Consider the following 13605-nt stretch of genomic DNA (forward strand, 5'->3'; position numbering starts at 1 on the left):
GAGCGGAGACGGACCCAGAGGAGAAGCCGTGTGAAAATTGAGGGAGAGGAGGCGGTGCCTGTGGCTCAGTCGGTAAGGCGCCGGCCCCATATACTGAGGGTGGCGGGTTCAAACCCAGCCCAGACCAAACTGCAACCAAAAAATAGCCGGACATTGTGGCGGGCGCCTGTAGTCCCAGCTACTCGGGAGGCTGAGGCAAGAGAATCGCCTAAGCCCAGGAGTTGGAGGTTGCTGTGAGCTGTGTGAGGCCATGGCACTCTACCAAGGGCCATAAAGTGAGACTCTGTCTCTACAAAAAAAAAAAAAAAGAAATCGAAAATTGAGGGAGAGGTGGGGGTGATGTGCCACAGTTACAGAATGCCTGGAGCCCCCAGAAGTTGGAAGAGGCAGGGAAGGTCCCCCCAGCATCTCCAGAGGGAGCACGGCCCTGCCTGTACCTTGATTTCAGACTTCTGGCCTCCAGAAGTAGGAGAGAATAAATTTCTGCTGTTTTAAGCCATCAAGTTTATAGTCATTTTTTACAGAAACCCCAGGAAACTCATAAACAATCATTATCAATAGCCCCTGTGGCCGAAGCTCAGTCCCTTACAAGGGTTGTGCCCAAGAACAAATTGGCCATCTCGTGTGTTCTTCAGCAAAAAACGTTGCCTGTTGGCAGTACCCAGGACGGCTTGCAAATGAGCCGTCTGCTCCTTCTTGATACAAACACATATTGCGCACCTACTAGGTCCCAGACACATGCTGGGCACTGAGGATATAGCCCTGAGCACACCCAGGTCCTGCCGCACTGAATCTGGTGGGGGAGGTGGGCAGGTCAGCGGGCAGTGGCCACATAGGTGACCTGTCTAGGCAAGGGGCACAGGAGCATCTCTGCCAGGCAAAGTGGGAGGGGGGAAGTATCTCTGGCAGAGGGGAAACTGGGAGGCCAGAAGCCGGAGGAACATGGTGAGGGAAGGGGCTCAGGAGGTGTAGCGAGGACGGGTGGTCAGAGCCAGGGCTGGTTCCCTGTCGTGGTCCCTGCACTGCCGAGCTGCGTTGCTAGTGTATCTGTTTGTGCCTGTCAGACTGTGCTGTGTTGTAGTCCTTCTCTGCATCCCAAACGTAATGCCCAGCATGGGGGAGGGGGTGCAGGGAGGGACTAAGTGAACACATGGCCCAGGCCAAAGGTAATGGGTGTGGGTGAGATCAGGTCCCAACACAACCACTTTCCAGCCATGTGACTGTGGACAAGCGTCTCTGGGCCTTGGTTTTCCCATCTCTGAAATGGGGATAAGAGAGTTGCTACCTTCGGGGTCTTTCTGGCGATCCCATGAAATGACGCATATGGAGCACCCACATGGTGCCTGGCCCCACAGGTGCTGAAGAAATAGAAGCTGTTATTATTAATAATCAAAAGTAATACGGGACTAAGGGTTTCCAGTGCGAACAGCTGCCTCCATCTGGGCTCGGAAGAGAATGATCCTGGCCCTGCCTCCTTGGCTGAGCCCACGGTCCTCTTCAGGACATACTCATTCTATGAATACCTCTGCGGGCTGGACCCTGCACTGCCAGGCCCTGTGAATACTTCACATAGGCGCAGGCTAATGTGAAGCCTGCTTCTTCACACAGTGCAGGGAGGTGCTGGCTGGCTCAGGGCAATGCTCTCCTCCATGTCCGGTGTCACCAAAGGAGCTGAACTAACCCCAGCAACCCCTCTGACGGTGTTGGGAGCAAGAGGCAGCAGAGGCTCCTGGGCCAGGTCTTGAGCTGACTCTGATGCTCTCATCCAGTGGGGCTCGTGCTCTGCCCCTCCCCACCTACACAGGCCAGGCCCAGCTCAGGAAAAATCAAAAGCGGAGCTGGAGCATGTGCGATGTGACTCGGGAGGCCCTGAGGGGGAGCAGCCGGGCCAGCCTCGTTAGTGCTGACCGTGGCACCAGGCTGCTCCTGATGGATGGGGCTTGGGCCTGGACAGGCCCCAGGGGAGTGGTGGCCCATCTATTATGGCCCATCAGCGCCTCCCTGAACACTCCCGGCTCGGGATGCCAGGAGTGCCGGGCCGGGAATAAATCTCTGTCTGGGCCACAGGAGAGCCGAGAGAAAAACAAGGCCAAGTGTGAAAAATGCCTCTGTCCTGGCTCTGGTGACAAAGCCGCCATGGAGGAGGAAGGAGCCAGCAGGCGTCTGAGGAGGTGGGAGAGCCAGCAGGAGCAGCTGGGCAGGAAGGGGCCCCAGACCACTGCCCTGCCAGCGACATCTCCCTGCCCAGGCCCCTCTTATGTAGGTCCATGGAAGCAAGTGGCCCCGAGGAGGAGGGGACTCACATCACACCCAGCTGGGGAGTCCCAAGGCCCCAGCAGAGGCAGCCCAGGCTGGGCAGTGATGCCGGCCAACACCTCCACCTCCATGATTCTGTCCTGGCTGCCGCGTGAAGGTCCTCGAGGAGACTGCCTAGACTGACCTCCCCCACACACTTCTGCTAATCACCTGTGACCTCTTGCTGAGGGGCAGAACCTCTCTCTGCCTCAGTGTCCTCATGGGGAAAAGGAGGTAATGGGACCACAGTGTGCATTCCAGCCCCAGAAATGCTCATCCCGCTGGCAGTTGAAGGATGTAGCTGTTGTTTGCAGCTTCCACCACCACGGAGCTTGGGAGGAGAAATGACTCCCTCACCCAGGGCCTTGCTCTGCCTCCACAGCCTCTGGGTATGGACAGACGACTCTGGAAGGAAATGTGGCTCAAATCCTGGCACTGCCACCCATAGCCTTGTGCAAGTGATTCTCTGAGCCTGTCTCCCCCTCTATAAAATGGGATGACTGGGCGGCGCCTGTGGCTCAGTGAGTAGGGCGCTGGCCCCACTTACCAACGGTGGTGGGTTTGAACCCAGCCCCAGCCAAACTGCACCAAAAAAATAGCTGGGTGTTGTGGCGGGCGCCTGTAGTCCCAGCTACTCGGAGGCTCAGGCAAGAGAATCGCCTAAGTCCAAGAGCTGGAGGTTGCTGTGAGCTGTGACGCCATGGTACTCTACCCAGGGTGACAAAGTGAGACTCTGTCTCTTAAAAAAAAAATTATATATATATATAAATAATGGGATGACAATTGCGACCAGGTAGAGTTGCATTTGACGAGATCATGGATATGGGGTACTCAAGGTTGTGCCCGGCAGTCACTTACTAAGGATTCAGCAATGTCAGCCACAAGGACTGGCCCCACCAGATGGGTCAAAGCCTGTCCAGGGTCTGCGGTGTCTCCTCTGCCTCTTTTCTCATCCTTACCATGTTCTCGGTGCCCAGTCTTGGTCTCCCTCTCCCGTCCCACCCACCCTCCTATTGCTCCGGTCTGGGCACTTCCGTCCTGTTTATGAACCTCCCTTTAAAACATGATGTCTGGTATTTTTTAACTTGATGCTGCAAGTAAGAGCTGAGAAGGAAAAAAGGGCGGGGAAGTCAGCGTTCTTGCTCTGAACTGGCTGTCTGTACTCATGCAGCGGGACACATTCTTTAGAGGCACAGCACTGCACTGCAGATCGGCACATCAGCCCGGAGCGCAGCAGAGTCTGGGGACCGTCTCTTTACTTGCTCTTTTTAAAAAAGTTTAAAAAAAAATTTTTTTGGCAACATTATCACTTGCCAAAGTCTCTTTCCACTCAATTCTGTCTCAAAGTCTGTTGTTTGTTTTTTAATTTGTGCTCAGACCTTAGTGATGAAAGTCTCAAAGTCTTAAAAGGGTGCCAGGCCACATTTCCCTCCAGCAAATACCCGAGCGCCCACCACGTGCCAGGCATTGCGTCAGACTCTGAGGATAAGGTGGTGGGCAAAGCTGCGCCCTGGGACCTGGGTGTCCGGTGACGACTGGCAGAAGCCGGAGGTGTGTGGACTACAGTTGCCGAGGGTGCTGCTGAGCGACCGTGCAGGGCCGGACGGCTCGGCCCGGTCGGGCAGCGCATGCGCTCCGGGCGGGCTCGAGGCCGGACTCTGCAAGGTCCACACGCGCCCCCTTGCGGCCAGCCCGGGTTTCGCTCGGCCGGGTTTCTGAACGCCGTGAACCCCAACTTGGTCTCGCACTTCTTGCCTCGCAGTCCGGGGACAGCTGCCCGGGAAGGGGTTTATTATTATGGCATAGGACTTTGGGTGGATGGCTTGGGTTTGGGGCCATAGAAGCAAAATAACCCAGAGTGATTGATGGGCCCATTGTAAATTTGTAAAATAAATCAGCTCAGCAGAGAGGTTCAAAAAAACCTGTCAGGCAGCAAACATTTTTTTAACAGCCTGTAAAATTTCCTCTATCCTTCACATTTGTCAACGTCAGGCTGATGATGCATCCGATAGCACCGCCAGCAGCAGCTGCAAACAGGGGTGGGCGGCAGCATTTCCGACTTAGTTTCTTACTTTGCTGCGGTCTGAGCTCTCAGCACCAGGACTAGGGGGCTAGACCAGACTAATTGGCAGGTGAGCTAAGGATTCTACTGAAGTTTCATGTCTCTACTGGTTTTATATTTGGATCCCAACGTGCCATTTGTTCATGAATTCACTCAGCAAATATTTACTGACAGCCTCTTGGGCACAGACACGGTGGCCTGCCCTGTGGTTACTGGAACACTCACGGTAGTGAAGGTTCTAGATGCCCTGTCGAGGAGTTTGAGTTTATCAGGAAGTGGGTATACTGAAGGTGAGGGTGACAGAGGTGACACAGCAGAAGGGAAGTTCAGTATGCTCTTTTGACATATTCAGATTAAGTTTGAAAGCTTCCAGAAAAGTCCAGGACAGCCTTGCACACCATCCTGTCTCAGCATCCCCCTCAAGTGCAGAAGAAACAGGAGTAGCATCTCCATCCGTGTCATCTCCGCCCCACACCGATTAGGGAGGCAGATCACTGTGGTCACTGTCATAAGTGTTTGGAGGCCAAACTAATCCTCCCCCCAATACAGAGCAGCCATGGGCAAATGACTTGCCTCTTGGACCCTCATCTCCTCTTCTGTGACATGAAGTATAAGAGCATCAACCTTGTACACACTGAGCTGTTCAATGAGGATGCACCTGCAGTGCCTGGTGCAACGTCTGGCCTATGATAGTAACAATAACATCAGTGCCATTATTAGTTCAAGGTGGGGTCCACCCACCTTCCATCTGACCCCTGTCAGACACTGATGTATAGGGGGGCTGTTTGCTCATTGACTGAGGGATGGAGACTTCCGCTAGTGTCCGCATTGAGTATGGCGCAAGGCTCCAAGCAGGGTGGTAGCAGTGCCTGGGAAGCCTGGAGTCCACCAGGAGCAGCAGCTGCTGCCCGCCTCGCCCCCCTCCCCTCCTCACCATCCCTGACTCAGCATAATCGACAAGGTTGGACCAATTAGGAGCGGTAACAATTAAGATGTGCTGAGGGCATGTGAACATTTGCAAACACTTATTAAAATACATCAATAATTAAGCGCTTCTTTAATAGTTACATTTCTGGCCTCCAGACATATCTGTTTCTGGACCTGGGGTTGCAGCTTGCTTTGAGATCTGTGTTACGCTCTTACATGCTGGTAATGAGAATTTTAAATTCTTCCCTGACTTGAATTCTGAGAGTTGACAGAGAAATGGCAGTGAGAGGATGCCTGGGCTCTTTCCAGCTGCCTGATCCTAGCAACATGGTCTTGAGAGCTAGCCAGGCCAGGTAGAAACCCAGGCTCTGCTGCCTCAGGGAGGGTCCTGACGGGATGTGCAGAATGACGTGGGCCTCACAGGAAGAGATATGGACCAGCAATACACGTGCAGAGTGCCTGCCACGTTTAAGCTCGAGTCACAATGGCTGTTGCTGGTAGTAACTCTGCTGTTACCAGAGGACAGAGGCCACGGGTTGCTGAGGGCTCAAGACCATCAGTGTATGTCACAGTTTCAAACTCAGGGCCCACCTAGACCTGTGACAAAGATGAGAGGAGCCAGGGTAAGGGCAGCTGAGATACAGATTCTGTCCCTAAGGGACACTGCCTGTCAGCTCCAGCCCTAGAGCTAGGCCAACGGCAGACGTAGTTGCCCAGGCTTGTGATTTTTCAGAAGTAGGAAATCCCGGTGTCACCTGTGATAGTGACAATAACTCAGGTTGTTTATATGAAATCTCCTGACTTTTAAAAAAAATACGGCAACTCCTTCAACCTTTTTACTTTTATTTTACATGACTGCATGGGCCACAAACCTCTGTGGATTGGCTTGGCCATGGTCCCAGGCGGTGACTACACCTCTGCACGGCCCCGCTTTCCGGGTAAGCTTAGGTCTCCACTTTCCTTTGAGCTGCAGAGGCTCACGGATTGAAATGCTCCTTTCTGATGTAGCTACAATCCGTAACAAATTGGTGTAGACTGGGAGCCAGATAGGCTAACTGGAAAGGAAGTAGTTGAATAATCCCAGATTTGGGTCTGAATCCCATCTGGTATTGAAAGGCTGGGCGTGTGGAGAAGAGGGCACACCCCTCGCCAGAGAGTGAGGACCAGATGTGGGGGGGATTTCAACCCACAGGTAGTTACAACCCCTCTTGGATTGAGGGGTTGATACCTTCCAGCTTGGATTGAGCATTCAGGGTTTGGTCTGAGGTGAGACTTCATTTTTTAACACATCTGTAGCTGTGAGTAAACAGAGCTAGTTTATTTATTTATTTATTGGACCAAATTGCCCCCACAACTCCTCCATCAGATTGGGTTTTTTAGCATGCTTTTAAAGTAAAGAAATAAATACAATTGAAGCTTATAAAAGGCGATCATTAGAAAATGGGCCCTGGCCCCATAACTTTAAAGTAATAGCCCCATTAGGGAGAGGGGCGGTGGATTTTTAACTGTTCCTCCTTATTTATGCTGGAAGGTGGGAGGGTTTGAAGGCAGGTTGGGCATCTCAGTAAAAGCTTTTCCAGCAGCCATTTAACCTCCATTTATGAAGAAATAAAGCAAAATTGATGCTGATTTGGGCCTGCTTTGGGGGATATTTCTATTCCATAAAAGGCCTTTTGCCTGCAATTTGCTGCGCTGCCCTGTCATATCAGAAAGGACCGCTGTTGATAAAGACAAAGCTTTATGGCGGAGATATTTGCAGCTAACAGCAACCTAATGCAGCATTTTCATTTTTGTGCAATTAATGTTAATGTCTGCTACGAAAATTGTCATTAAATACCATTTTAAAATCCATTCAATTTGCATATGCAAAGCCCATTTACCATCATAGAAGATAGAGCTGGCACTTCATCACGTCTTTTCCCTGGAATTGTGGCCACTCAGTTTTATAGCCATTTAAGATGCTATATTGGAAGTCGGATGATAATGGATACCTTTTCCAAGCCCAGCTGACTCAAGCGATAAATGGAAAACCTCAGCCCGGGGACCAAACTGTGGGTGTTCACAGTCCCGAGGGCCAGGACACAGAGAACAGAGCACTGGACAGGGGTCTGCCAGCCTGACTACAGACCTGGCGCAGTCAGCAGCCCTGGGAAGCTCTCTTTACCTCTCTGAACAAACTTCTTGCTATTTTCTCCTGTTCTAAGTAGGGGCTTCAAATCAGGTGATCGCTAATGTCTTATGTATTCTATAATAATATTTTCTATATTTATTATTATTATTATTATTTTGAGACACAGTCTCACTCTGTTACCTTGGGTAGAGTGCTGTGGTGTCATAGCTTATAGTGACCTCAAACTTTTGGATTCAAGTGATCCTCCTGCATCAGCCTCCTGAGTAGCACCACCATGCCTGGCTAGTTTTTTCCATTTTTAGTAGAGACAGGGGTCTCATTCTCGCTTAGGCTGGTCTCGAATTCCTGAGCTCAAGTGATCCACTGGCCTCAGCCCCCCAGAGTGCTAGGATCCACAATCCCAGACTAATATTTTTTGTTTCACAATATAAGCATACTAGGTTGAGAATCCAGGCCAAGCCCTGCCATGAAGAAGTTATGTGAATTTAGGGAGGTCAATTAATCTGTCCTTGTTTCAGTTGGGTAGTAATCCTGCCCAGGGCTTTAATGACAATGAAAATAAATTGGTGTGATGGTTTGCAGACAGGCAGGGACACAGAACACATTCTGAGGATCACAGAATGCTGGGATTGGTCTGTGTTACTAGTGTAACCTTTGTTTATAGACAAGGAAGTGGAAGCCTTGGGGGGATGTGATGTGGAGAGCTGGGGACAAAGCTGGGGCTAGCACCTGTGCTGATTTCTGGCCCAAGGCTCCTGCCTGACACCATGCTATCTTTGAGACACCTGGTCATCAGCATAGACTAATCTAATGACCTAGTGTGTGGCACAGAGCCCTGTTCTGCTATGCTCCAGGCACTCTGCAAAAGCAAGGCAGGGAGAGCACGTATGCAGGCAGAGCTGCAGCGGAAGTCCCAGAGACACCCTGGAGGGACCTACCTGAGGATGGCTTCACAGGGGGGAAAGTGTACTGTGCAGGGATTAGCCAGAGGGGACTTTCCAATGTGCCTGTAGTGTCACCTCCCCAGTGTTCGGGTGAAGAGAATTGCATTTCTGGTGAAAGACAGATCTAGTACGTGAGGCCGTGTGAGGTGGGAAGACTTGCAGAGCGGTGCTGCTGAGCTGAATTTGGAGGAATGAGTGGGTCGCACGAGGTAGGACGCGGGAAAGGCGGACGGAAAAGCAAACGCAAGTGTGGCAGCAGGTGCTGCAGGGAAGAGCGTGGCGGCTCCACCAAAAGCTAGACACAGACTGACCCTGAGATCCAGCCATTCCACCTCTGTTTGTAAACCCCAAAGAACCGAAAGCAGGGATTCCAACAGATATTTGTAGACCCACGTTCATAGCAGCATTTTTAACAAGGTGGAAACAACACAAATGTCCATCAGTGGATGAAAGAAAATCTGGTGTCTCCGTGCCAGGGAATGTTACTCAGCCTTACAAAGGAATGAATTCTGAGACATTCGGAAACATAGACAAGCCTTGAGGACCTTCTGGGAGATGAAATAAACCAGACACAAAAGCACAACTATTGCATAATCCCATCTACAGGAGGTGCCTGCAACAGTCAGATTCACAGAGACAAAGTAGAATGGTGGTTACTCCAGAGTTGGATTTGGGGGCCGGGGGATTAGTGCCTAATGGGGACAGAGGTTCAGCTTGGGAAAATGAAGAAGTCCTGTGCCCGGATGGTGGTGATGGTTGCACAACAACGTGAATGTGATCTGCCCCCTGAACTGAACACTTAAAATGGTGGAAATGGTAAATCTTATGTAAATTTTACCACAATAAAAAAAAAAATTAGAAAAGGCTGGGTGTGGTGGCTCACACCTGTAATCCTAGCACTCCGGGAGGCCGAGGCAGGGGACTGCTTAAGTTCAGGAGTTCAAGACCACCTGAGCAAGAGCAAGACCCCATCTCTACTAATAAATAAATAAATAAATAAAATAAAATAAAACTAGCCAGGTGTTGTGGCACATGTCTATAGTCCTAGCTACACGGGAGGCAGGAAGATTTCTTGAGCCCAAGAGTTTGAGGTTGCTGTGAGCTATGATGCCACAGCACTCTACCCAGAGTGAGACTCTGTCTCAAATAAATAAACAAATAAATAAATAAAATAGAAAAAGAAAAAAAAGAATGAACCACCAAAAAAATTAAAAAGTATGGTGGCATAATCAAAGAAAAGGTACCTAGTCCAGGAATGGCAGGAGGGAGCTTGGAAAGACAGGCTGGGGGTGGAAAGTCAGCGGCCTTGAATGAGGACTGGGCAGGACGCTGCCACATAGATGGGCTGAGATATTGGCCTTGTCAGTCACAGGGGCTGGACGTGGAGGTCCAGGCCACTCGCTGATGTCTGGGAGCAGCCTCTTCCATTTATCTGTTCAATGCCCAGTGCACAAATGTCAGCTTGTACCCTGACGCAGAAAGCGTTAGGAAGCTCGGCTGCGCAGACACTCGCTGGTTCTGCCTGTTTGCCTCCTGGAAACAGAACCCTGCTCTGTGCACTTTCTCCACCATCCCGTGGGGATCCTCCGGACTGAATTCACCCCTTACCCCAGGGAGGGGCATGTGATTGCGCCTGGCCAATCAGAGGGCTTCAGATTCCCTTGGGCTCAGAGGTAGGCATGTGACTCAGGCCTGGCCAATCAGAGGGCTTCAGCATGTGACTCAGGCCTGGCCAATCAGAGGGCTTCAGCATGTGACTCAGGCCTGGCCAATCAGAGGGCTTCAGATTCCCTTGGGCTCAGAGTCAGTCATGTGACTCAGGCCTGGCCAATCAGCGTACTTGAGAAGCCCTATTCTTAAGAGATGGGCATGGACCCAAGCTGGACCAAAGACTTGGATCTGAAAGCTTTTGTCTTCCCTACGCCTTAGCACTGGGCTCACTAAACGAACAGGATGTAAGAATGGCATCACTGTTGGCCATTTGGTCAGGTGAGGAGAACGCTTGTCTAGAGAATGGAGCCAAAACCAGGATGCACAGGCGGGACACAGAGACCAAATGCCGATGACATTGTCTGACGGCCTGGATCAGGCTGCACGCGAAGCTCCACCCCTGGGCTCTGCAATCCTGTGAGCCAATACATTCTCCTTAAAAGTAAAAAAATCCATGCACTTTGAGCTGAGTCTTGATTACATGCAACTGCATTCTGCTTTTAAAGAATGTCTTGTGTGCCAGGGTGGGGACATAGGTCACACGTCTGACTCCGAACCAGCCACTGTAACCAGGGCTTAAGAAATATACTGATTGGACAGGCTTGGGCCACGTGTCAGCGTCTGAGTCAGTTGTTGAAGTCAGGGCAGCCTGAACCCTCTGCCTGGCCCGGCCTGATCAGGTTTCCCTCCCTGGCGTCAGGGGTGATTTCAGTATCCAGGATCCACATGGGCTGATGGTAGAAAAGATGCATGGATCAGAGTTCTGTTTCCAGAAGGAAGGGATCCCAAACCATCAAGTAGGATAAAGTCCCCAACTGTGGAGCTGCTACAGATGTCTATGTAGGGGATAGAATTTAATCTGAGCATCAGCAACAGAGAACTCTGCAGCAACATGGCAGGCACCTTGGAAAGGGCCAATTCAGGGAGAGCAGTTAGCAGGTTTCTGCAGAGGTAGTCAGAGAGGGGGCACATGGCACTGGAAGTCCCTTTCTGTTGGCATCCCCCCTCTCTCTGCCTATTTCTGCATGGAATGTGGGTCATTGTTGGCAGTAGGGAGCTGATCTAAGCCCCAGGGTGGTTGTACCCTTGCTATAAAGTTAATAGTGTTGGCAGTGGGGAGGCTATGGGACCACAGGGTTTGTGTACAAATTCATCTCACGTATGATAGAGGTGATAATGCAGGGACTTTCTGGGGTACCGGATATTCTATATCTTTCTCTGAGTAGTAGTTACATGAATCCAGTTGTAAAATTTCATCAAGCTGAACTCTTCATGATTTGTGCTTTTTACTATGAATAAGTCAAACCTCAATATAAATTTTAGAAAATCCCATAGCCTTTGGGACTACAGTTCACATTACACCATCTTAAATAACAGTAGCTAACATTTTTGAGTGCTTGCTATGTCCCAGGCCCTACGCCGAGGTTTTTGAGTGTGTCCTGTCACTAAAACCTCTCAGCAATACTACAAAGCAGGGACTGTTATTATCCATATTCTATAGATGTGAGCCCAGGCTGCAGGGCCTCTCTTGTGGCCTCACAGCCATGGTTCCATGCGGGGTAACCTGGCACGCTCTCCCCTTCCTCACCCAGGTTATTAACCCCCCTGAGGGAAAAGACAGGTCTTAATGAGTGTTGATTAAGGGCACATGGGTGGCCTGTGCACAGCCCTACAGGATATCCTGCTGCCAGGCAGTGACTCGGCTCAGCTGGATTCAGGGTGTGGCCTCAGAAGCCACACAAAAGAGTCTCTGGAGACAGAGGGCATGGAGCTTCAGAGGATGGTCACTGCCCTGTCATCCTCTGAACTGCTCCCTGGGTAAGCCGGCGCCCCAACCACTTCGAGCCACCTTACCGTGCCCGGATCCCAAATGTCATGTTGGGAGGGACGGAGGGTGGCTCCTTCTTCAGGCGTCTGTCGTCCTCATCACTGATGCGGACGTCGTTGAGCTGACAGTAGAGGAAATTCTCCCGAGCAGTCACCAGGCCAGCCTTCACAGCCCCGCGGTTCATCGCAATGTAGTTCCGGGTCAGCTCATGGGGGCAGGTGGGCTGCTGCTTTAACACGTTCCAGTGTCCGATGGCTGAGGGCAGGGAGAGACAGAGCCATGGGGAGGTGTCAGGCTGGGAAGGCAGTGCCCTGGGCCTCTGACTAAGAGGATGCAGGGCACGTGGGCCTTCTACCTTCCCACGGACCTGAGACCACCGGGTGACAGCCCTGCTACCTCCCCGAAAGGACGGCCCTGAGAAAGGGGGATCAGGACGCACAGACACTGCAGAGGGTGCCTGAACACCTTTCCTGTAGCTGGACTTGCCCAGCCTTGACCTCCACGGGGCCATCAGACACTTGCTCCTGAGCCTGTCTTGTGCGTGGAGCCCGAGCAGCACAGAGCACAGACAGTCCATTGCTGTTTCCCTGCCCCTGAAGCCCTGGCCCTGCTTGGTCCTCCCATCTCAGCTACTGTGTCACTGGCACTGGGCCAGACACCAAGCCACTACCCTAGGTCAAGAGCTCTGTGATGAGGATGAGCCTCCCGCCCACTCCTCAGCCCCACACTCTGAAGCATGCTCACTCACCTTCAGGGACACCTCCATCCAGCCCCCGGATGTAGAGTCCATAGTTGAAATCAATGCCGGGGAGACTGCAGCTTCTTTCCCGGGGCTTGCCAAGTTCAGCCTGTTGGGGTAGAGAGAGCAGAGGTGAGCAGTGCAATCTCAGACCTGCCCTATGGTCACCCAGCACAGGGAGGCATGGGACACCTGTGTCGCCTCCAAGGGTATGGACAGCAGAGCCCTCCTTGAGTGGAGAGCAGGCTGTGGTTGGGAAGGGGACATCCAGCAGAAGCTCACGGCACTCAGGGGCTGGGGTAAGTGAGGACAGCAGAAACAGGGGCCTCTGTGTCACATTTGTACACTGGGGTGGGGGGAATGCATTCCCCAAGCTGAGCAGCCATGTTTGGGGTAGAGCCTACATCTGCCTGGCTCAAGCTGGACATAACAGGCCCAGCGCAGGAGGACTCATCTGGAGGCCGCCATGGAGGGAGAGGGACATCCTTCCTACCTAAAACTTCACTCCTACCAGGGACGGAGCAAACCATTCTCATTGCAGCTCACAAGGAAGTCACATCCTCAAATCCTTACTTTAGGGCAGAGACACAGGAACAGGGGCACTGTCACCCCCTCAGCACTTGGATAGCTGTTCACACTCTCTGTTTTTCCTGAACTCCCTGACCCCTGTAGAAGAGGTCTGTATGAGCAGAATCACTCTATTCTCAACCACGTCATCTCCTTACTTTATACATCTGGGGACTGGGACCTAGAGAGGCAGAGCCTTGCCCATGGTTCCTGGGGGGTGGGGCAAGTGTGTCTGACCCCCAGCTGGAGGTCTCTCTGGAATAGCAAGTCCCAAGGGCAGAGGCCCTGTGCTGGGTGGTGCTCAGGACACCATCATCACCTTACTCATCCCTGAGTGCCCACTAAGTTCTTAGTTCTCCCATTTGGTCTGCAGACACCCAGGGAGGCGGGCCTCATGACTCC

The 13605-nt window shown here is 51.8% G+C and overlaps 1 protein-coding gene across 2 annotated transcripts in view; it reads right to left on the reverse strand.

Annotated features, from left to right (window-relative positions):
- Positions 1-13605, reverse strand: part of CFAP77 (cilia and flagella associated protein 77) — a 132092-nt gene that overhangs the window by 44245 nt on the left and 74242 nt on the right. For both annotated transcript variants that reach the window (XM_053559112.1, XM_053559104.1), the window contains 2 exons: positions 12646-12745; positions 11924-12152 (listed from right to left, as the gene is read on the reverse strand). In XM_053559112.1, coding sequence (XP_053415087.1) covers positions 11924-12152; positions 12646-12745 — 329 coding nt within the window. The remainder of the gene's footprint in view (positions 1-11923; positions 12153-12645; positions 12746-13605) is intronic.

This window comes from Nycticebus coucang, chromosome 2, assembly GCF_027406575.1.
Source record: "Nycticebus coucang isolate mNycCou1 chromosome 2, mNycCou1.pri, whole genome shotgun sequence".
In the NCBI taxonomy this organism is placed as follows: domain Eukaryota; kingdom Metazoa; phylum Chordata; class Mammalia; order Primates; family Lorisidae; genus Nycticebus; species Nycticebus coucang.